At 38.2% G+C, this 24822-nt stretch overlaps 2 protein-coding genes across 2 annotated transcripts; one reads left to right on the forward strand and one right to left on the reverse strand.

Annotated features, from left to right (window-relative positions):
- Positions 1–213: 213 nt before the first annotated feature.
- LOC135057268 (keratin, type I cytoskeletal 14-like) lies at positions 214–9454 on the forward strand. The gene is made up of 7 exons (XM_063963160.1): positions 214–597; positions 2039–2121; positions 2260–2416; positions 2620–2781; positions 3095–3220; positions 3306–3526; positions 9430–9454. The coding sequence occupies exons 1-7, from the start codon at positions 427–429 to the stop codon at positions 9452–9454; spliced, it is 945 nt and encodes a 314-aa protein (XP_063819230.1). The 5' UTR covers positions 214–426.
- A 1549-nt stretch (positions 9455–11003) lies between these two features.
- LOC135057271 (keratin, type I cytoskeletal 19-like) lies at positions 11004–23422 on the reverse strand. The gene is made up of 9 exons (XM_063963161.1): positions 22958–23422; positions 21925–22007; positions 19625–19781; positions 18716–18877; positions 17087–17215; positions 15316–15536; positions 14224–14255; positions 12865–12942; positions 11004–11095 (listed from the first exon to the last, which is right to left on the reverse strand). The coding sequence occupies exons 1-9, from the start codon at positions 23420–23422 to the stop codon at positions 11004–11006; spliced, it is 1419 nt and encodes a 472-aa protein (XP_063819231.1).
- Positions 23423–24822: the final 1400 nt, after the last annotated feature.

Here is a 24822-nt window from a genome sequence, read left to right on the forward strand (position 1 = left end):
TATTGTGAAGTCTGTTTGTAGATTATCATCATGAGCCACTGCATAAAATCAAACCACTCTTCAACTGGATCTATCAAAGGAAACAACCATAAGATCTCTGGCCATATCTCTACTATCCACCACAAGGTCCATCATGCTGATTCACATAAAGTCACCCACCATGGTCAATCTCATGATTCTCTTCATGGAGGTTTCCATAAAGGACATCTTGGAAGCTCTCACTTTTCCCATCATGGAAATCACTACAGAACCCCAAGTGTTCATGGAGGGTCTGGAGGAAAAGGAATTTCTATTTCCAAACACACATCCATAGGTCATGGCTGTGGCTTTGGAAGTGTGCACAGTCACAGCAGTCAGTTTAGCAGCTTTGGTGGACACAGTGGTTGGAAGCGTGAAGGCCTATTCAATGTCAATGAGAAGGAAACCATGCAACATCTGAATGACCGGTTGGCTTCCTATCTAGAGAAGGTTCGATCCCTAGAACAGGAAAATGCCCAACTGGAGAGGAACATCCGAGAGTGGTATGACAGAAACCAGCCCAGTACTTTGCCTGATTTCAGCTGTTACTTCAGGACCATTCAGGAACTTCAAGGCCAGGTAAGGAAAAAAATAAGGTTCCATTTACATACTGTATACAAATACTGTAACTAGTAATTAAAATAATTATATTAATTATATAAATTAAAATATAATTACAATTCAAAAATATCTAATATTTAGATACTGTCCAACTTTTAAAAATAGCACACTATCACTGGCTCAATAAAACTGCCGTGCATTTCTGTCCAAAGCTATTAGTGTTTTTGTATTATTAACATTAAGACAAAGTCTGTTCATATGATAATAATATTATATTTAGGGCTCTAAACTTTCTAATGAATAACAAGGACACCAATGTGACCTAGAGTATACTCAGGCATAAAATTAACATGATCCATCGTGTTGAGTGTCAATGTAAAATATTTATGTGAGCTCATCCTCACTTGTCTGGTTGTTGTGGGCACATTACAAGTCCTCATTATGATAAAATAAGCATAATGTCTAACAACATACAGAATAAAAAAAACTGTACTTGAAAAATTATTGTGTACATATTGAAGCCCTAAGTATACTAATACATACAAAATGTGCTTTAAATGCTTTTAAATGTAGAAGTGGCATGACCACAGCGATTGGCACTGCTACTTCACAATGCTGCTGCTTCACAATGCTTCGCATTGGGACTGTGAGACCGCCAAGAGCACTGCATACATGGAATTTGTATGTTCTCTGTACTGTATATTTATCTTACATTCAACGAAATAACTAAAATAAAACAGATTTTTATGTTATTTTTTGTTAAACGAAGTATTAAGTATAAAAAAGTACATTACTGACTGTTCCCATAACTTTTGCTGTTGCTGCCTCAATAATGGTATACTGTATGCAAACAAATGCACGTAACCAGTGTCGGACTGGGGTATGAAGGGCCCACCGGGGGAATGTAGTGACAGGGTCCCATATTTAGTGGTGTGGCCAGCCTACAAAGGGGGTGTGGCCAGCCTCCACAGAGGCTTGAAATACACAATAGTCTTGTGCTGTGTAATGCAACATATCTACCATGTATAATACAAGTACACAGTCTGGAACCTGATCCCTAGAGGAAGGAGTGGGCCCTCAGGCAGTGGGGCCTACCGGTGGTTTCCCCTGTACCCCTGTGGGTCAGTCCGACCCTGCACGTAACTCAGGGCCGCCAAGCCATATGGCAGGCTTGTGTGATATTAGGGAAATTAGAAATATGGGACCATGCCCACTCTGAAAAAATAAATGAATAATAGGAAGTGCTCTGCCATGAAATGAGGGCATTCCTCCTCCACAGTTGACTCAGCCCCTGCTAGGACCATCAGACAAACCCAGGCCTGGGTAATAAGTACCCATTCACCTCTCAGCACTTTTGACATTACTTTCATAGTAAACTGGATGTTTCATTACTCTTAGCAAAATATTTTTTATCTGACCCCCATCCCATTCTTCTTTTATTTCTCATTTTGTCCCCCAGATATCTTCTGCCACTTTAGAAAATACAAGGATTGTTCTGCAGATAGACAATGCCAGGCTGGCAGCAGATGACTTCAAAAACAAGTAAGTACAATAAGCTTATAAACTATACAGTTTGTTAAATAATAAGAAATAACAATACAAAATTAGTATAATTAGTCTAACAAATGAATACCAAAAGTTTCAGCTTCAGTTCACTTCTTTGATACATTTATTCCGCAGGTATGAGATGGAGTCCCAGCTTAGAAACAATGCAGAGTCTGACGTGAATGGCCTGCATCGGGTCTTGGAAGAGCTGAACAGGGAGAGGTGTGACCTGGAGATGCAAGTCCTGAACCTCCAGGAGGAACTTTTGCAGATGAAGAAGAACCATGAGGAGGTAATAGCTCCTTAATTGTGATAGCAATACGATATTACCAATTACAGCATATGTACAGTATGTATAAAGATGCACGAAGCATAGTAGCAAATATGTAAGACCTTCTAAAGAGTTGGGAAATGGAAAAGTGAAGTTGTCCATAGCAATCAACCAGCCTTATAATTCTATGTTAAACATATTTTGTAATTTTTTTGTTGTTGCAGGAAGTGAGCTCTCTGCGTGCTCAGTTGGGAGCCAGAGTAAATGTGGAAATGAATGCTGCTCCATCAGTAGATCTCAATGGAGCTTTGGCAGAGATCCGAGAACAATATGAAAACCTAATGGAGAGGAACATGAGGGATGTTGAGAACATGTTCCTTCAAAGGGTATTGGAATTTTTTCATTTTGTTCAAATACATTGGGTAAAGATGGCTATTTATCATACTGTTTGTAAAGTACAGTGCATGAATTTTTGATATGCAAAGGATACAGCTTAGCATACCGATTACACATATATATTTTTTTCTTATGAATTGTTAACATTTCATTTAAAACATAAGAACTACAATATAGGAAGTAATCTGAGACCTTTCTTTTAATGAGTTCATATTACTTAATGCTGTAGCACACAAAGTATCATTAATAAGTTGACAGTAGCAAAGTCATCCAAGTCACCATGTATTTTGTGAAATTTTTCAGAGTGAAGAGTTGAACCGCCAGGTTACATCTGGCTCTGAACAACTCCAGTCTGTCCAAACTGAGGTCATTGAACTTAGACGTAATGTCCAGACCCTAGAGATTGAGCTGCAAAGCCAACTGAGCCTGGTAGGTAATACTTAACTGACATAACATTTTCATACTTATGCAAGGACAGACCAAATGTAATGCTGCATAACTGATATTTCCATAGAAATCAGCACTGGAGGGCACTTTGGCTGAGACAGAAGAATCGTTTGGTTCCCAGCTTGCTCAATTACAAAGTCTGATCAACAATATAGAGTCTGAGTTGACGAGGATACGTGGCGACTTAGAACGTCAGAACCATGAGTACAAGATACTAATGGACCAGAAGACACATCTGGAGATGGAGATCGCTACATACAAGCGTTTACTTGAGGGTCATGATATCCAGTATGTAATAAAAGATTTTTAAACCTTTATGTATGGCCTTTTGAGATGACCTTTAATTATGGATCTGTAAAACGATTGAATAGATTTTTATTTTACTATCACCTCCAATAACATTAGTTCTAAACATTTGGAAGGTGGGATTATACAATCAAGTCTATTCAGAAGTTCTGTGTTTGTTTACTTTAACCCGTCACTGATCTGTCTCTTGTGTTCTGTTTCTTCAGTGTTTCTGGACATAATTTTTCTAACACCAAAGAAGGTACGTTTTTACAAATGTACATGTTGTAGCCTATTGTAAATATAATTTTGGCTAGTTAATTTTTGTTCCCAATTATGTTATGTTCCTAATTTTACTCTCATTGAGATGTTTATTAGTACTCTTCACAATGACTGGTTATTATTGCTGCATGAGCAGCAGCTATTATTTATTTATTTTCTAAAAGGTGAGTTTTAGAATAAAAAATCCCATACATGTATACATTTTCTTTCCAAATAATGGACAATGTACAAAATGTGATGTTTTGCAAGACTAAAAACTAAAAAGCTCAATTTGTTTTATAATCTACAGTTGGTTATACTGTATATTATTCAATTTTGTTAACTTTGACTAAGTAATGCAAAATAAGCAAGGACATTGACAAGCATGGTGTATAAAGATTTTTATATATATTTAATAAGGCATATAATTAGGTATATATTTCTAAAAATATTGCATATTATAAATAATATTTTCTGAGACTTTACATTTAACAGTTATAATTGCATGCTATAATAAAGTATGCTCAATGATATGTATTAGTTTATTCATTCTACAGGTGATAATATATAAAATGTACATTAATTTATAGCTAATCCAGACTGTAGTCCACTGGTTCCCAAACTTTCTTGAATCATGTTACTCTAGAATATCAGCATTTTTTTCATGGCACCACTAGGATAAAAGTTTTTTTATTGATATATTTGAAAAAATATATATTTTGAATTAAGTAAATTGTGCCTGTCATCCTTAGTGTCAGTTATGTGGTGGTGTACAGTGGTGGTATACAGTTGTGCTTCTGATTTTTTATGATTGGTAGCCACTAGCACTGGTTTTGCCTATCACTATGACCATAGTAACAAGATTTGGTCCTGTGGTCCTGGACCGCCAATCCATGCAAGAGTCTTCTGGCACCCCACATTGACAAGGCACACTGTTTGGAAGAAACTGCTGTAGTCCCTAACTAGAAAAGCTTAAAAAACATTGCCCAGTAATAAAAAAGGATGTTTTAAAACTTAATTCCTACACCTAAGTTAGTGTTAACTCTAAACACAGTCATAGTTTTAATTTTGTAGTAATTATAAATAGTACAAAAATAGCCAATTAGAAAGGCTAAAATAAAAGGTAATGCAATAAATTTCCTTGGCTATGCTGTCATCTAAGCTGTTATAGGCCTCACATTACTATATGTTACTGCTAATTTAGAGCTGCATTACTACCTAGGAAAATAGTCTAGCCCAGTGTTTCTAAAACTCATTTCTTAATGCACCCTAAGAGTTCAGATTTTAAGTATATCCCTGCTTTAGCACATATAACTTTATTAGTACCTTAGTCCTATTCATTAAATCACCTGTGTTCGAGCATACATACTGTAAGCTTAAAACTTGACAGAGTCCCAAGAAGAATTACTGACTCTGGCTTAAGGGCTAGCAACACTCTAGGAAAATATGAAGGGAAATGTATAAAACATTCTAAAGAATGGAGAAGTTGCCCATACTGTAGCAACCAATCAGCTTTCTAGCTACCATTTATCAAGTACATTCTATAAATGAAAGACAGAAGCTGATGGGTCACTATGGCCAACTTCTACACTTGTCCATTCTGTAGTTGGCTTAACACATCTCCCCCTATGTCACTAGTTGGTCATGTTGCTTAAAACTGCAACAAATCTGTATTTCTAAATTATGTCTTTGTGCATTATTCTTTCTTTTTATTTCCAAACAGTGACTCACCATTCCGTGAAAATTCTACACACTCCGGAGCACATCCACCTCACCAAGTGCTAGTAACTCCAACATGAAAGGATTTACAAGACAACAATTAACATGTCCTCGGATGATGACTGAATTAGTTCTATTTTTCCTGGGTTTTTATGTTTCCTCTCTATTCAAATTTATGGGTCTTTTACTTCAATAAAAATCTTTCTTTCTCATGCAGAAACAGGGGTTGTCGTCATTTTTTATGATCAATACTATACAAATACAGTATCTTATATGAGATGAGTAAAGAAGTATTTCTGGAAGGCTTAAACATGTTCTTATAAGCAACAATAATATCAGCATGAGCTGAAACACTTATGCAACAATGTTTCTAAATAAATATGTGTGTCAGCAATGAAAGTAGTACAGTAAAAAGCTGGGTACACACCTACAGTATTCAACTGTAAGCCTGATCGCTCGATACGGGTGATTGGGCCGAAGATTTAATAGATGTGTATGTAATACCGTTGCATGAGCGTTAGCTGATAAATGGTTTAAAACACTCCTGTAATGGCCGGGATCTTTAATATTGGTAGGCCCGATCTCCTGATCCTATAGAAGCCTGTACACATTGAGCTATTTCTAGCACAGTGTGTACAGGGCTCACATGCAGCTGACAGCAGATCACCTGACCAACCAAGTGATCATAAAGATGTATACCCAGCTTATTGCTGGGCATACACAGTCAGATAAAATACCTGTCAGACTGACAGACCTTTTATCTGACAGCCTGAAACCCATCAGATATTGAGAGCAGATGCTATCTCATAATGTATGACCCACAATATCTGGGTTCCTCCACTGTGAAGGAACAGGGGAAATGTCCAATGGTTAACCACAGAAGTGCATAAACTGCCTGATGCGGCCAGCTGGTTACTTTCAAAATATTGCATTGGATGGTCATGCTGGATGATTCGGTATGTCTGACCAATTGTTAATTTCTGGTCAGTCACATATACAGTGCAATTATCTGGGCGATCCGCCGATATTAGATGGATCACCCAGATAAATTCATAATGTGTGTCCAGCATTAGATACAGCAAAGCACTGAAATCAATATGGAGCATTCGGATTTGCATAAGGGGTCACGGAGTTATGTTGACCCAATTTAAACTGAACACATTTTTTTACATTTTGTTTCCAATTTATACTTATTTATTTTTTTGTAAGTTTTCATATATTTTTTTAAATGGAGCTCATTGTAGCCTATTGGCTTTGTTTTGCAAAAGTTACTGGAAGCAATGGCTGCTAAACATCCGTGGTCATTACAGTCCTGATAGTGGGATGAAGAGATTGCTGATGTAATATAACCACGGGGTAGAGGAAAGGGTATAGGGTGCGCTTTAAAATAGCAGCAAGTCTATCAATATTCCGTCTTGGAGGGGACTCTCAACCTCCACCACATAGAGAAATTGTAAAAACAGAAGTGACAGAAACAGACAAGAATGCGCTAGGGGGTGCGATGAAATAAAAATAAAACTGAATACGTTCACCACTTTTTTTCTCCTCCACGTTTTGCGTATGTGGATATAATTCTCATGTGCATGTTAGGAAATTAAAGAGAAAAATATGCCTTGTGGTGAAGTACAGTTTAATACATTAAATACATATCACAATTTCAAACATCAACATTTTAAAAAGTGCAAGTGCAAATGAAATAGCAACGGGTGTGGGGAATCCTTTGGAGGCTGCAAAGTGAACAATTACCGGCTGGATGAAAGACTATTCACAAGGAACAATCCTGGCAGTGCATCAGTCCGTTAGATGACCCGGGTTCCACAGACCACACATGCAGATGGTTCTCCTGTTGGTTTTTCGTCAGACCAGCTGCCTCCGTCACCCCACACGTCCACCAACGCGTTTCAACCCATCAAATCGGGTCTTTTTCAAGGTGTGTATCTGGTAAGAATATGTCCATCCCCATCAGAATATCCCTTTTTAAATGAACTCAGTCCAATCCCCGGCCGGCGTGCGCAGCTGATTCCTATACATAGATTAAACTACAAGTCCCATGAATCCCTGCTGCGCTCGTGCCGCCGACTTCCTCCGTTTGCCGATACGTCACTTCCGGTGGGTAACCATAGTAACGCTTCTATAGCTCCCTCGGCCATTTACTCGGAACAAGTGTCTCTTATATCAATATTCATAATTCTCCACATTTCCAATATAGCACCTCCAAGGAAAAGGGGACACAAGAATTAGAACAGATCCTATCTATAATAATAGGTATAAGGGACGAACTTCTAAAAACTCCAATATGCAAACAATAAAAACAATTCATTTTAAAACCACAATTTATTCCATAAAGTGCCCAGTGCATAGATATAGGTGACTGGTGCAAATCGGCAGAGTGGTAGTATAAAGTGCATGACAGAGATAAATGTAAAGAGAATAAAAAACCCTTCAGATGCAATTTAAAGGAACCACTTCAGTTCGAAGTTAATGTTAAGACCTCCAGGCTGCAATGTTCCTAGGTCAAAAATAGCTCTCATTTCTGCCTGTGCTAATTGAGTTGCCAAGTCCTTTCTTCTCCAATGACCTTTCACAGCCCGAAGTCCTAAGAATCTTCTGATCTGTGATGTACACTTACTATGCATTTTCTTAAAATGATCCGATAGTGCGTGGGTGTCCAGACCCCCCCTAATGTTCCTCAGATGTTCTCCCATCCGAACTTTGTGGTCATTTTGCTTAGAGCACATTGCAGGGACAGGCCTGTCTCTGCAGGTGTATATTGTTATGTTTAGCGGCATTTAATTTCTTATTGCCATGAATCTTAGTGATAAGAAATTATAGTAATTTGGTCTAAAACCTGATTAATTGATATATTGTATGAATAAACCCCAGTGACATGAAGAATACAGCATTCATTCACAGCTGGTATAAAAGCCTCAATAGGTAAATGAAACTCACTTGTTTGATACACACCTTCAACTTTACTTGATTTAAAGTCTTTAAAAGCTCATGCAGTAATTTATATCTGCTAAAAGATAAATACACCAAAGACAAATAGGAGACATTTGGAACAAATAATAATTTTATAAAATAGTGAAATTACAGACAAATCAATACATAAATGTGCAGATAAAATTAGGCACTGTATAAATATTCCAATGACAGACAGCAGATTTTCATAAAATAATTTAACTACGTCAGTACCCTCCCACTTTCCCGATCTACAAAACAGCTCATTAATAATATACATTTATTATGTATCCTAAGCAGTGGCAAATAGTAACTTAACGCTAGGCTGGATTAAAAGCCATGTTGGTCTGGGGCAGAAAATGATCAGGGCCTATTGAGGGAAGCAGAGGCACTGTGACCAGTGCTATGTGGGTGTGGCTAGTGCCATGTGGGCATGTACTCCCCCTACACTGCCAGCCCCAATGTCTCACCAAATACATAAAAGTAGACATATTGCATAATTTTGTGCAGAAAAACTAAATACAACTTTAACACTTGGTTGATCGTGTGACCTACTGATCATCATTATTTTGTCAAGATGATTGACTTATATTTATGTGGAGGCCTGGAGCTGTAGTTCCATCTGCCACATTGTCGATCTGTTCCTGAGTTATAATCTACAGTATATCTAACTACAATTTCTGAATTTAATGCAGGTGAAAACACCACTTAGACTCTCTCAATATTCTCATCCTCACTACAATTTAAAGTTTAAGCAGTAATGAGAATAAGTCATAAACTATGCACTTATATTTGACTCTGATTGAACAGTTTAAATAGATGATTTGTTAGGTAATAAAATAATGATGTATAGTTTATTGCAAAATTATTATTTTTCTTACGTATCAGAAAATTATGTGTTTTCCCTATCCATAGTCAAGAAAAGAAAGCTTATAATATATTGTTAACACAAGTTGTCTTATTAGTAGCAACAGCAGTGAAGACAATTAATCAGCTTTCCACTCAATTTTTTTTTTTGTTTTCAGTGGAAGCCTTCAGCCAGCAATAATTCTTAAATATCTTTTATCAATAATGCACTACTTTTACATGCCTTTTAGCACCAAATCTGAATTCACTCTATTCCACTTATTGTTCAGTCTGACTGCTTTCTCTGCAAATATACTGCAAATAAATGTGAGAACGGAACAGCTACTGGCAGAAACTCAGTTCAGAGAACACAACATACCAGAAGAGTTCTAAATGTGTGGTTTGCAATGGGCCCATAGATAAATGTAACTTTATTATATTTTCATTCTAAGAAGAAAGATGGGTTATTTATCAAAGGGTGCCCTCAGGTCAGTATATAAGTCAATAAAACATACATACTTTATCACAGTATTAGATATACAATTAATGAATTTGTCTCACATGGGTGGGCTTATATATATATATATATATATATACTGTATATATATATACTGTATATAAGTATGCTGCAGTAGGCAGCACTCGTGGCTTCAATGTGTACAGGAGAGGTCCCAAAATCCTTTAATAGTTCAGCATTTCAATTTTATTTAATATCCATCATGAACCACCTGATGAAAATTGGATATAATTAAAACAGATTGATATAACTAAAACTATTAGAGGAATTTGGGTCTCTTCTTTATACTTTGCTGTGAATGACGCCCACTGCAATATACTTATATATACCACTTTGGGAGGACACCCAAAACATTTCATTAGGACATTGCATTAAAATGCAGAGAGTAGATAGATTGTATAAGGTCTGTCCTGTCTCCGCCATGTGCATGCAGTGGAAGCCTGAGTGCACCTTCCAATGGCTCCCACAGCAAGGGAGATGGCAAAGACTTAGGAGAGGAAGACTGGCCATGGGGTAAGTGGGAGGTGTAGATGTGACCGAGTAGGACAGGGCAAGTACAAGCAGGGGCAGAGAATAGGGTGACCCGTCATATGCTGAGTCCATTATCTGTCATGCTAATATTCTTTTAATCCATAGCACCTATGTTTTAAATGATTTCAGTCTGTCACTGGCTAAAATCAAGTTTGCATTTCACCTGGTTTTAATCAGTAATAAAAACTGTGTAAATCATAGGTGTCCCTGATCAAATGCCAAAAGTAAAAGTATTACAATTACTGTACACACTGTTTCACTTTTTAGTTTTTTTGCAGGGATTTGGTAACATTAGTATCAAGTATCATATGCAGTATGCTATTATTTAGTGGTATTGATATTACACATTGCATCCCTGTGGCTTTGTCAGATATTGCAGTCAGATTATCCCTTAACAGGCTCTTTCATGCCATTTTATATAGGTATATAAACGACTTCTTCAGTAAATTGTATCCCATTAATTATAGGAGAAAGTCAAATCCATATATATTGAAGCAATCTTGTTATTGATACATGTGTGACATTCTAAAGAGTCCCAATACATATACTAAATGGGTGGAGATCCCATATAATGTTCTATTAGATATGTTGGCAGCTCCTACTCTCTGACAAATCAAAACGATCACATTGAATACTTTGGGAATGTTAGTTAGTGTCTTCTTGTTCATGATGGACTCCTTTAGGAAGAAGTTGCTTTGCATGCCATGCGTTCTCCTTTGGCAAATACCCTGGGATGCCTACATGGACAGAAGAGGAACTTCTTATGGGATGTTGTAAGTAATAAATGGGTAACCTAGGTGTGTGGGAGATGATTTTTTTTAAATAAAGTATTTAACCATTTGGTGTCCATGTCTTGTCACTGTTTTAATATTTTCAATTACAGGTGCACTATAGTGCCAGCAGGACCTGTATATTATGGCATACTAGTAATTATGGTTCTCCAAGTGGCAGCATAAACCTACAGCCTTTACAATAAAGCATGACAGTGATTGCTTTGACCTCAGCCAGCAAAGGACATTAGTAATACCGTTAACCACTGATTAACTCCACACTCACCACCCTGGATTGTAGGGAATAGTCCTAAAACACAACATGGGGTCCCACAGCCATAATGTCAACCCCTCCAGGATGGTCAGCGCAGAGCAGGTTGTTCTTTGGGTGAGGAGCACATACTTTTTGTGAGCCCCACTTCCCTAGGGATCAAAGCCATGTGCTGACCAGCCTGGAGATGGTTGACATTATAGCAGGGGAACTAACACCATTTGCTACTTTTTACTGTATAGCCTGCACAGAATTTATAGCAGGTCTTTGGTGGGATTTAGGCTTAGAAACTGATGGACAATGATGGCTGTTTTCAAAATACAGGGTCTACTTCAGAGATGGATGTAGTAGCACAGCGGCTGCGTCTTTGTACATAGAGGCTGCACTAAAATATGCTAGTATTGCAGGAGACATCTTGTGTAAATAGACACTTCCTGGTACCTTCTATGATCTGCTGCTCATCCAAAGATGCAGCATCAGATCACACTGCATTAACATCGCCCATCTGAGTAACCCTTAGCTTACTCAGGATAGCCAGTGTCTTCACATTGCTGGGGACAGTGAAGTTGCATCCACAGACGCAGCCACTGGTTTTGGCAAGCCCAGAAAATGAGGCCAACATACCACCAATTTTGGAATGCTGCCCATTGCCCCCTTTCCCTGCTCCCAAATGGCTGATGCATGTCAACCATGCTGCAGCTTTGGGGGCACTACGATCGCCATTGCAGACACAGGTCTGCACATGCGCGGTCAAGATCCAGTGCATGTGTAGATCTGAAAACATCAGTGATGCAAGCAAACTATCGGGTTTGTGTTCATCTCCGAATCTGGCCAACAGCCAAATCTTATGGTTAGTTTATGATATACTTTAACAACCAAATCCGCTGGTGATGCCCATCGTTTTTTTTTAAAACTACAGTATGTCAAACCCAATCCTTAGTAAATTTACTGCTGAGTGATTTTTCCTTAATAATGCTCCAAATAAATTCCCTGTAATACAGAACAACTGGTAGGAACTCAGTTTAGTCAGTTTAGTATGATGAGCAACAGTTTTGTGTTTGACTCTGTTACTCTAACATCAAACTACACTAATGACAGTGAATCATTAAAATTCCACCCACCACTGTATTCATGTTTTTAATGATTCAGCCTCTCCCCAGGATCAAAGTTTACTAATAGCAGTTACATTTAATAGTCAAGTGAATCCCACAAAAAAAGAATCACTGCTTAATGAAGATTGGCAGTAGTGTATACATTATGCTGACATTTCCTCCTACAGAACATGGATTAAGAAAACAGAAATCACTAAAAATAAGCAACGTTTAAATGTATTGCTAGGAGATGGATGATATGTAAAATATTTGTATACACCATTCTGTTACCCAAACACTGGGTGGCAGAAGATCATGCTGTATTTCAAGAGCAGCTACAGACTGGCAGGTTGAGGTCGTCAATCATTTCTAACATTTTTCTCTTGGAGAAACAATTTTTCTGCTTTCAAGTTCTTCAGTAATTGAGACAACTCTAACAACTTTTGTCGGGCCTAAAACATATATAACAAAAATAAAACACTATAAGTAAAGGTAAATAATATTTGGTAAATATACAAAATGTAAAATGTTCAGTGTAGTGTGGTATATAAAATATTTACACAAAATATATACTGTACTTTATATTACATTATAAAGTAAGTGGTTTTATGTTACTTTTTTTTAATTTTGCTAATAATTTATGGCAGCAAAGAAAAGCCAACTTACAATATAGATATTACATTAACTCCCTCATATGATGCACGGATTTGCCATGCCATTGACTATACCATTCTCAGTCTTGGGTACTAGTACCCCCAGGGGTACTCGATATGAAGTACAGAGGTACTTGGAAAAATTTCTGTAATGGGCTACTGGACATCCAGGAGAATGGTCAAGATGCTGGCAGTCAGAAGACTGGCACTAGAATCCTGCCACAGTTCAAAATCCTGATGCCGGAATCCAGACAGTCAACACCCCCAACTTAAGTATGAGGGGGAGGGTTAGGTTAGACTGCGAGTAGAGGACTTAGGGCTAGGGGAAAGGGAAGGAGAAGGGTTAGCAGATTTACTAAAATGTGTCAGGATTCTGACCATCGGGATGCCGACGGGAACCCGTACCCAACCCATCCAGGTGATAGCTAGATACATAGAAAAAGCACTATCCTAGGGATCTCTAGCACAAATGTAAAATCTTTCCCTGTAAAATAGATCACATATGGACTATAGTCTAATTGTCCATTGAGCATTTTTCATAAATTGTGCTATGTGAGATACTGTATATACAGTACAGTATAATGTGCATTTCATTCTATTCTTGTTATTATTATTATTATTATTATTATTATTATTATTATTATTGTTTATAGCATGTTTATTGCTGTTAAAATTTTTTAGACACCACTATATGTATCTAATAACAATGATAAAAAATGGAAATGTATGGCTTTGCAAATGTTGGGGGCACAAATAAAAACCGAGTAAAACCGAATCCGCTCATCACTAACAAATACCACAAATGGCAGGGGGTACCCAGCTTGAAAATGATTGAGAAACACTGGCCTACACAATGTTGTAAGTATAGATGTATGGCATGAAATCACATTATTACGCTACCATAGCACACTTTTGGGACTCTTGTACCATACTTCTGGTTTGTGAATGACCCGCTGTGTATATTACACTGTTACGGTATAATATGCCAATTGTGTACAGTGGTTTGCAGCTATAACCCATGCTACTGTAGTTAACTGAAGAAAGGTTGTTCATTTTTGGTTTTTTATTCTTGTTACTTACCTTCAAATAAAGATGATGAATGTCTTGGTACACTGTGAAAAAAGTACAGGATAATGAGGAATTTTCTTGTATATGTTGGTTAGATTACAAATAATGTTGCCGAAAATTCTGTAGTACTAATATTTTTTCCATTTATATAATAGATGCCTTATTTGGCCAACAAAATGTTCGGAAGATCCACATGTGGATCTGCATCTTTTGTGGACTGCATATGTCAATGGATTGAAGCATTAAATCACATGTCTTGGCTTGTCAAACAAGTATTGCAGTTGTCTTTATACGAAGCCTGGACACACCCAGCCACTTTCTCAGAGAGCATTGACCATTTAGTAGCAGACCACACTTTATCTATCAAGTTCATAATAAGGCTACAAAATGTAGCTAAAATTTTATCTAATGACAATTACACCCATTGCAAATGTATTGCTTTGCAAATACTGGGGGTAAATATCTCAAATGGGCTGCCAGGGGGTACCTAGGTGGGAAATAATTGAGAAACACTGGCCTATACAATCTTGTAAGTATAGGTGTATGGCCTGAAAATACATTATTGTGATATCTTACACACTTGTGGGTCTCCTGAACTGTACATTTGGTTTGTGAATGACCCCCAGATGGATTGTCTCTAAATTACACTATTAAGGTACAATATGCCCATTGTATAGTTTTTAGCTATAACTCGTGCTAGTTGACTGAGTTCTTCATTCTTGTACTCGATGTATAATAAATTACTCTTACACATGCAAAATATATTTAAATTAAAAGATTTAACTGTACCTTGTTATTTGGGAAAAAATAAGTATATTTTAAAAAATGAAATACACTGTGTGTTCACAAATTCTATGTGTAGCAAACAGTGGCATAAGGTCCTCCCATACACCCGGAGGCAAGTTGGAGTATGGCGTACAGTACATTGTAGAGAACAGCAGTAATAACAAACACTTTTGTCAAATTGTTCTACATACAGGCCCGATGGAGGTTATCACTAACAACATGCATTGTCAGCGACATCGTACGTACACACTGGACGATTTTAACGATGTGTCGTTCCATATGAAAATCAATGTAGTGTCAAAACATGGATTTACTTACTGAACATCCTGCTTATCGATCAAGAGTCGGTATGTACTGATTTCTCTCTCCAAATGCATTGTTACATACATTAGAGCTTTGTGGTCCTCATTCTGGCATTCACGCTTGTCTCGAATCTGGGATAAATTTGCTTCCACTTGATTGATCAAGTCCTGTAACTGTGACAACTGCATACTGTAACTGCCCTTTTTTTCTGTCAATGTGTTTTCAAGTGCCGATTTCTGTGATCACAATAAACAAACAGTAAATTATTCAGGAAGGAGCAGATAAAAATAGTAAAACAGACCCCTTATACATATGATTTTTATATTGCACATAAAATAGATAGCGGTTTCCGCTAAACTGTCTAACTGTTTAGCAAGGATTAATCTTGCCTGACTTGACCAAAGTTTCAGAAGCACAGTGTATTATGGCCAATGAAATGATATTACTGGAGAATGTGACAGAAAAAGAGCAACAAAGAGGTACTGCATCACTGGGGAATGTGGCATAGGTACTGCATCATTGGGGAATGTGGCAGAGGTACTGCATCACTGGGAAATGTGACAAAGATATGTCATCACAGGGGAATTTGACAGAAGTACTATATTAGTGGGGAATGTGACAGAGGTACACATCACTGGTGAGTGTGATACATGCATCACTAGGGGATGTGACAGGTATGACATCACTCAGAAATGTGACAGTGGCGTAGCTTCACTAAGGAATGTGGCACTGGCATGGCATTACTTTGGAATGTGGCAGAGGCATGGCATTACTGTGGAATGTGGCAGAGGCATGGCATTACTGTGGAATATGACAGTGGCATGGCAACACTGCAGAAAGTGGCAGAGGCATGGCATCACCGAGTAATGTGGCAGCAGCATGGAATCAATGGGGAAAGTGACAAAGGCATGGCATCACAGCAGAATATGGCAGCGGTATTGAATCACTGTTGAATCTGGCAGTGGCATAGCATCACTGTGGAATGTGGCAGTAGCATGGTATCACAGTGGAATGTGGCACTGGCATGGCATCACTGTGGAATGTGGCAGAGGCAGGGCATCACTGTGGAATATGACTGGCATGGCAACACTGCGGAAAGTGGCAGAGGCATAGCATCACTGGGGAATGTGGCAGCAGCTTGGAATCACTGGAAAGTGAGAAAGGCATGACATCATTGGGGAATGTGGCAGAGGCAGGGCATCACTGTGGAATATGACAGTGGCATGGCAACACTGTGGAAAGTGGCAGAGGCATAGCATCACTGGGGAATGTGGCAGCAGCTTGGAATCACTGGAAAGTGAGAAAGGCATGACGTAATTGGGGAATGTGGCAGAGGCATGGCATCACCGGGGAATGTGGCAGAGGCATGGTATCACTGGGCAGCATGGCAGGCTTTCTTTATTGCCATAAGACAATCAGAATCCCCACCATTTATCTGCTATGCTTTTTTTGTATATACATTTTTTAATTATAAGGTAAATACGTCACTGAAATGCTATCCTACACATTGCACAGGTTGGGTATACATGGGTTGGGTCAGCATACCTCCACTGGTATCCTGGCAGCGGAATGCCGGTGCGTGGCATGGGGCAATCACAACAAGCCCCTTGCAGGCTTGGTGGATTCCCACTCTATGGGTCACATAACTACATCCCATTGCACAATGGTTACACTGTTCTAAATAGTTATAGTAGTTTTGTTTTTGTAAAGAGTATTTCATTCCTCATTACTTTCGCATACACTTTGGTATTTCTGATATATAGGTCCCTCTCAGTTTTTTTTTTACCAGGCTTAGCTGGCTCTGTTGATCAATTTCCAAGGTCTGGACAGTTCTTTTTAATTCAATTTTTTCACTCTGGAATGTGGTAAGTTGCTCAGGAGTTCCAGACTCCACTTCATGTTTCAGTTCTTCACTCTGGAAATAAAACAAACTGAGATCAGTTATTAGATCTATGCTATAAATAAAGGGGTTATTAGTACAAGCCATTGATTTACTTCCAAGCTGATGATAGATGAAACCATTCAGTCTTAGTAACCTGATGTAGATTTGTGTTGGGCAATGAGTAAAACCACTAGGATTTTGACTTGGAAACAGTATAGAAAAAACTTTGCACTCTTACAAAAAAAAGTTTGTTCCAAATAACGTATTGCTTGCTGCCAAGTAATGAGGATTTAGTTGATAGTTCCCAGAGTACCAGAAGTTCTTGCTCAAACAGGACACTAAAGAATTTGTTAGCAATACTATTAGTGCTCTCCTGGGAATAAGTGGGATCAGTATGAATTACCTTTGGTCGGGATGCCGGCCGTTAGTATACAGACAACGGCATCCCGGTGGGAGCAGCTGGGTGAGCACTAGAAAACCCCTTGCGGGCTCGCTGCACTTGCCATCCTGCGGGCTCGGTGGCTCGCTATGCTCGCCACTGTTGCTAGTCCCACTCTATGGGTTTTGCGGACATCCACAAGAGGGAATAGTCCTGCAGCACTGGTATTCTGCTGGCGGCATTGTCAGCAGTTGGGATTCCTGTGTCGGTATCCTGACGGCCAGGATCCCAACTGCCGGCAATTTAACTGCATCCCATATAAGCGTGTCAGCAGTGAACTATTCTTTTTTGTGTTACCCAATCTCATACCCATACATATAAATGACACAAATTCTTCCATGTTTATCCAAGACTCAGCAGAACACACGCCATCAGCAGTTATGAGCTACACCTAGTTGAGAGTTCTCATATTATGAGTGATAATTGGCAAACTGCGCATGCGCAGAACAGAAGAAATCCTTATTGCACGCACGATAAAAACAGAGTGCGATGGCTATGTATTTGCATATGACATTGCTATTCTGTGATCCATGGGCGGTTCAGCGTGGAGACTGAGTGGTGACCTAAAGTCATTGCACAAAGAGAAGGTGTGGTGGGCGTGTTATGGGAATGGCATGGACACATATCAGCATGTGACTGCAGTCTAATTTGCAGCACTACAACCATAGTGGCCATATCTTAAGAAAGTTGGAAGGGAGGCTGTGTACCAGGCAGGAGTTGCTTGTGGAGTTGATGTTACAATTGATGGTGCGTCAGTGGTGGAGAGATCGAATCTACCAGCACACTTGAGCAATGCTCAGGTAACAAAAGTTGGGATCGCAGGGCATGCAAAGACCATAGCACAGAAGTACATACGGGGAATGCTTATTCAGGTATTTGCAGATTTTCTCAATTGAGAATTTGCAAGGAATCACAACTGCGCATGAACTGCGTGTACCTCTGAATCACACCCTATATGAGCAATGCAAAGTCTACAGCATTATTGCAGATTTATGTAATTTTATTCTGTATTGAGAGTGGAATGGTGTAATTTTGCATTTATTAAGACTACTGTAAAGAAAATGACACCTCTCAGATAAAAAAAATATATGAACCTTTGCCAGGAACCATTTTTCTGCTTCTGTTTTGTTACTTTCCATCAGGTCTTCATATTGTTCTCGAATCTCAGACAACAGCTTACTTAAATCTGCAGTTGGAGGGACATCTACTTCCACAGTGACTCTGTTGCCCAGCTGGCTGTATAGGATGTTTACTGTCTGTCAGGACATAGGCAAACAGGTTAATGCAATAGTGGTCAGGTAACCTATGACTATCCAGCTCTTGTAGAAGATTTAGGGGCAGATGGACTAAAGCAAACAGTAATTGACCACATGCTCCCAAACACTGGAAAACAGATAAAAATGGTAATTCAGATAAATTGGTTAAATATGTATGATTTAACCAATTGAAAAGACTATTTTTTTCAGTTTTGCGCCATTTGGGAGTAAATGGTCCATTGTCATGTGCTCCCATACATTACCAGATTTTCATTCCAACCAGCCATATTAGACAGACCGGCGGCATTTAGTACTGATCCCAATCTTAAAGTGTATAGCCAGTTCAAGTCCAATGGAGAGATAAAGTGAAGAGAGATAAACTACCAACCAAACAGTGCCTGTCATTTTTCAAACACAGCCTTTAACATTGCAGTTAGGAGCTGATTGGCTGGTACTTTATCTCTCTCCACTTTATCACTCTCTAAGGCTTAGTACATCTCCCACATAATCTGATATGCAGATATAGAACATCTGAGAAACAAACAGCTGCCTACCACCACTTTAGTGTTGTGTTTGTGTTTTCTCTCCAGATATACATAATCTACGCATGCATTCAATACGTTTGAATTTTTTAAGGTCTGAGTAATACTTGTCAGATATAGTATTAGTATGACTTCATATGAAGTAAATAGTGTATCATCACATTTTGTATCTTTTATGTTGTGTACTTTTGCCCTGGTTTATTACATCCTCATTAGTCTTCTTCTTTTGAAGGATGTCTTGTTGCAGATTCTCATGATGAAAATCTAGTTCTTCAACGTCTTGTTTAAGACTCCCGAGATCATGACGCAGGGCCTTCACATCTTGTTCAATGTCAGCTCTTAAGTTGACCTCAATCTCATACCTTGCAATGAAGTGAAGATAATTAGGCAATATAGACTTCTGGTTTTATCAGTATTTATTTATAAAGAGTACCAGTTCCTATTATGCCAGGAACATATCCCAAAATGACAGATATTTTATGTTACTATGGGCCCATTTATCATTGATCGAATTTGCAATGTGATCTGGGCACGGAATTAACTTAGATTGCTGAATGCAATCACATTGGCTAGATGTGTTATCTTGTCAAAGGCACGGTCAAGGGCTCTAAAAGAAGCCTGTCCCTGTGATGCACTGAGTGTAGTGCCAGGGCTGCTGTGCATGCGTGATCCCGCTGACCACACATGCATAGCGGCCACTTCCGGGGAGGGTTTCTGAGGAACCCTCTGCCGGCTACAAATGCTAAGTGTAGCCCATAAACTACAATGGGCTACCCCCATCTTCAGGTGGCAGTAGCCGTTGGGGTAATATCGGGAATGCTTTGCATTCCGGATATTGATAAATCTGGCAGCATCGCATTCCCATAGAAACCTATGGGCTGCCGACGGGAATGGAGGGATCACAGCAGTTATCGGCGATATCTTAATATTTGTGGCTAACCCCAGAAAATGGGTGTTTTCGGGGGGAATAGCCACAAATATAGTTTGATAAATGGGTCCAGATATATGAGTCTTATTTTTACATAAAAGTGATCACTTGTAAAGCAGACTACCCCATATTTTTGAAAGTGAAGCAAAACGTTCACAGGACTATAACAGTAACTACAAACATTATGTTAAATTATTTCTAGAATCTGGATTCTAGGGAACTATTTGTCTTAATCATGCCCAGTTACAAAATGCAGGAGATTTATTTCAATATTTTTAACATGTGTTTATCAGCAAGTGATTAGAATTAGAGCCAGTACTACAAATCTCTACAGAGTCCTCATATTATCAGTACAATCATACCCCTTTTCGACTAGCTCTAAAATCACGGGTAAATGCGTGGGGGCACGCATTTACCCTTGTTTTTTTCTAGTGGAAACGCCCCCCCCCCCTGCAAATTCCCGGATCAAGTGATCAGGGAATCCTACCCGGGTAGCTTGCCGGGTTGAACACGTGTTCAACCCGGTAAGCTGTGTAGTGTAAACAGAAGCCGTGTCGATGCGACATGGCTCCCGTTCACAGTGTATGGAAGGGCGGCGCTGGGAGATCATGTGATCTCCCAGCGCCACCCCTGCCGCGTCACCAGCAGCGTCACTAACCCAGCAATATGCTGGGTTGGTGAGCTCAGTGTAGAAGGGGGCTTTAGCACTGGTCGCAGCCATGTCAGGCTCCCGGCTGCGACCTGTGCTAGCAAGTGGAAAAGGGGTATTAGTAAATGGTATCATACTGTAGGGTAAGAGTGCAGAAACAGGACCATCATAATTTACCATACTTCAGTAGGACACATAATTAGTGATAGATTGCATGGACCTTTGTTCTTTGTAATTATTATTATTAATAAAAATAATGATAATAATAATAATAATAATAATAAGGCTAAAGGTTAATAAAATAATAAAATTACATATCCAAATAGATTTTTTTTTTATAATACTAGTTTCATACTACTACAGGTTGAGTATCCCATATCCAAATATTCTGAAATACGGAATATTCCGAAATACGGACTTTTTTGAGTGAGAGTTAGATAGTGAAACCTTTGTTTTTTGATGACTCAATGTACACAAACTTTGTTTAATACACAAAGTTATTAAATATATTGTATTAAATGACCTTCAGGCTGTGTGTATAAGCTGTATATGAAACATAAATGAATTGTGTAAATGTACACACACTTTGTTTAATGTACAAGGTTATAAAAAATATTGGCTAAAATTACCTTCAGGCTGTGTGTATAAGGTGTATATGAAACATAAATGCATTCTGTGCTTAGACTTAGGTCCCATCACCATGATATCTCATTATGGTATGCATTTATTCCAAAATACGGAAGAATCCGATATCCAAAATACCTCTGGTCCCAAGCATTTTGGATAAGGGATACTCAACCTGTATTAAGAGCATTCACATAGCATAAATAGCTAAAAATTATGAAAAACAATTATCTACTGCCTGTTTTGTCTAAAACATTACTCATCGTTCATTTGGTCACATTATTTGTAATATCAAAATTCTTACTTATTTTGGAAATCCTCTGCAGCCAAGCGAGTATTATCTACCTGCCGTGAGACCCTTGTGTTCTCCGTGGTGTATTTGAAGATCTAAAAAATGTAAAAAAGTATTAGTAAGTAACATATATTACATAAGCACATGGGACACATTTGGCAGCACTCAGAGTCACCATAGCTCTGGTGCAGTGTTGGTAGCTCTGGTCAGCAAACAGAAATCATTGTGTGGATGGGAGAGATTGTCCATGCACTGTTTATGCACCAGAGCCCAAAGCTAGTGATGTTTGCTATTTATTCTAGTTGGTGTTTTATGCTATCTATCTATATTTTGTCCTCCGCTGACAGATACTTTATTATGCCATTTTATGCAAATTATATAAAATTCTCACAATATATGTGACTACTTCATAAAGAACATACAACAGACACAGCTACATCTGGGTTATTGTATCACTGATTAGTAAACCAAACACTACATGAGTTGGGCACTTAGACATTTACTGTGTCATTTGCACATAATTCTATACAACAGATCTACTAATTAAATTAATGTTATTATTAACATATTATTGTGTGCTTTATGTCATCTCTCTAGTACATAATAACAAAAATATAACTATCAAACTGCTAAGTTTAAAACAGTTACACATAGCTGTTGGCATTGTTTCCTTAAAGCATTGGGGTCTTGGGTTTCACTCCTATCATGGCCCTATCTTTTTTGGAGTTTGCATGTTCTCCTGGTGCTTGCATGGGTTTCCCTATGTTTTGGTGCATAACCATAGCAGGGAACAATATTTCTTATTCACACCCAGCCCCAACACTGATAACACCCACAAGAAACGGTATGGGAAGTTGTCATATGTGTGCCAAAAGATGCACATTTTGTCATGCATGTAAATTCTTAGAAATGTTCTATTTCACTTTTCAGGTATAAGATAATTGACTTAGTCATGATGGCTGGTGTGTCCAGGGCACAAAGAAGGAACATTATTACACCTTATCAGTTGCTATAAAAATAGTTATTATTTTAAAAATAATTTTACCTTGTTCTGAAGTTCTTCAATTGATCCAAAATAATGACTGAAATCAGGCAACATCTGGGGGTGATTTATATTATACCAATCTCGAATCTTCCTCTCCAGATGCACATTTTTTTCTTCCAGTGTCCGCACCTTCTCCAGGTAGGATGCTAAGCGGTCATTCAGAAGCTTCATGGTTTCCTGCTCATTGGTAGTGAGCAAATTGTGTTTCTTGGGGTCATTACTATGAGACCTCTCTTTGCCAAAACCACCATGTGTATATCCAAAGTCAGATACATTATTAAACGAATGATGTCTGATGATAGGACTTCCTCCTGACTTAACTTGAAAACTAATTGGCCTCCAGGTACCAACATTGTTGCCTTTACTGTAACCTCTAAGGTTAAGTGAATTTATCTGGTTGAAAATATTTGGTGAGAGACTTCCCTTCAGTTTTCTAGGCTCAGTTTGCTTGGTGAGGTCGCACATGTTTTCAGAATATATCAGACCTAGCTAGTTTGACAGTACAAATAATGATTTTTCAAATTGAAGAGGTCTTTTAAGAAGCATAGTATAGGGCGTTGAGAACGAAGCATCCTCTTCTTTATGGGCAATATAACATAATGATTCTCTTTCCTCTTCCAGTAAGGGGATTTGTCAGACAGTGTAAAACATCTAAGAACATGGGGGCGGCTAGTTAGTCTGTAACATTTACAAGTTTCAGATGCTGCTTAGGAGATGCTTTGACACACCCAGCTAAGCAAAAAGGGAAAAAACAATATCACCATTAAAGGAAGCTGGTTAAATGTGCAAACACACCTGCAATAATATCCATAATTGATACACAAGATTTTACACAACATATATGTATATCTAAATTGTAGACCATAGGAGGTGATTCAGCAGAGGTGTAGCTAAATCCTCTTATTAGGTCTAAATTGTAGAAAAGTATATCTGTAATGATTTTAATGAAAGCTATAAAAGTTTATAGTGTAATATTTATTAAGTCATGTTTTCCTATTTGTTTATTCTCTCTTGTTCCTTGTATTTTATTTTATTATTGGTAATACTGTGCATAAAATTTGTTTGGTATCTTCTTACATACTGTACTGTGGCTCCTTCCATGTCTCAGTGCCTCTTATAACAGCAAGTGTTAATATTTCAGTATCTTCCTTAATGCATTTTTTCTACAAATTTTAATCATAAGGATTCTTACATGAAAGCACAACTACATATTATTATTATTATTATTATTATTAGTAGTAGTAGTAGTAGTAGTAGCAGTAGTATTAGACATAGTTGTTGTAGTAGTAGTAGTAGTAATAGTAGCAGTAGTAGTTGTTGTGGTGGTGGTAGTAGTAGCAGCAGCAGTAATAGTGGTGGTGGTGATAGCAGCAGTAATATTAGTAGTAATAGTAATGTTATTATTAACCTTTATTTGTCAGGCACTACCAAATTTTGCACTGAAAATGTTTATCTTTCATATCAATCACTAGTGAATGGAAATGGATGGGAAATTTCCTAATAATTGTACCAATGTTGGAAATATACAGTACTAGTTCAGTAAAGAAAACAGTTTTCCTCTACACAGCAGATTATCTCTTTGTGAACTAAAAGTCATGTATTAATAACATGGAAAAATACAGTAGGCAGCCACTTACATCCACTTACAGTATGAGATGTTGGGTCAAATTTTCTTCTACACAGACTGTTAACTTTTTAGAATAACTAAAGTCATATACATTTATATTGTTCTCTGGGTTTCCGGTCTCTAGGTCGAATACACGTAGGTCGACAATGTCTAGGTTGACCACTGTAAGTCGACAGTAAGTAGGTCGACAGGGTTTCTAGGTTGACAGGGAATCTAGGTCGAAATGACATAAGGTTGA

The sequence above is a fragment of the Pseudophryne corroboree genome, chromosome 3, assembly GCF_028390025.1.
Source record: "Pseudophryne corroboree isolate aPseCor3 chromosome 3, aPseCor3.hap2, whole genome shotgun sequence".
Lineage (NCBI taxonomy): Eukaryota > Metazoa > Chordata > Amphibia > Anura > Myobatrachidae > Pseudophryne > Pseudophryne corroboree.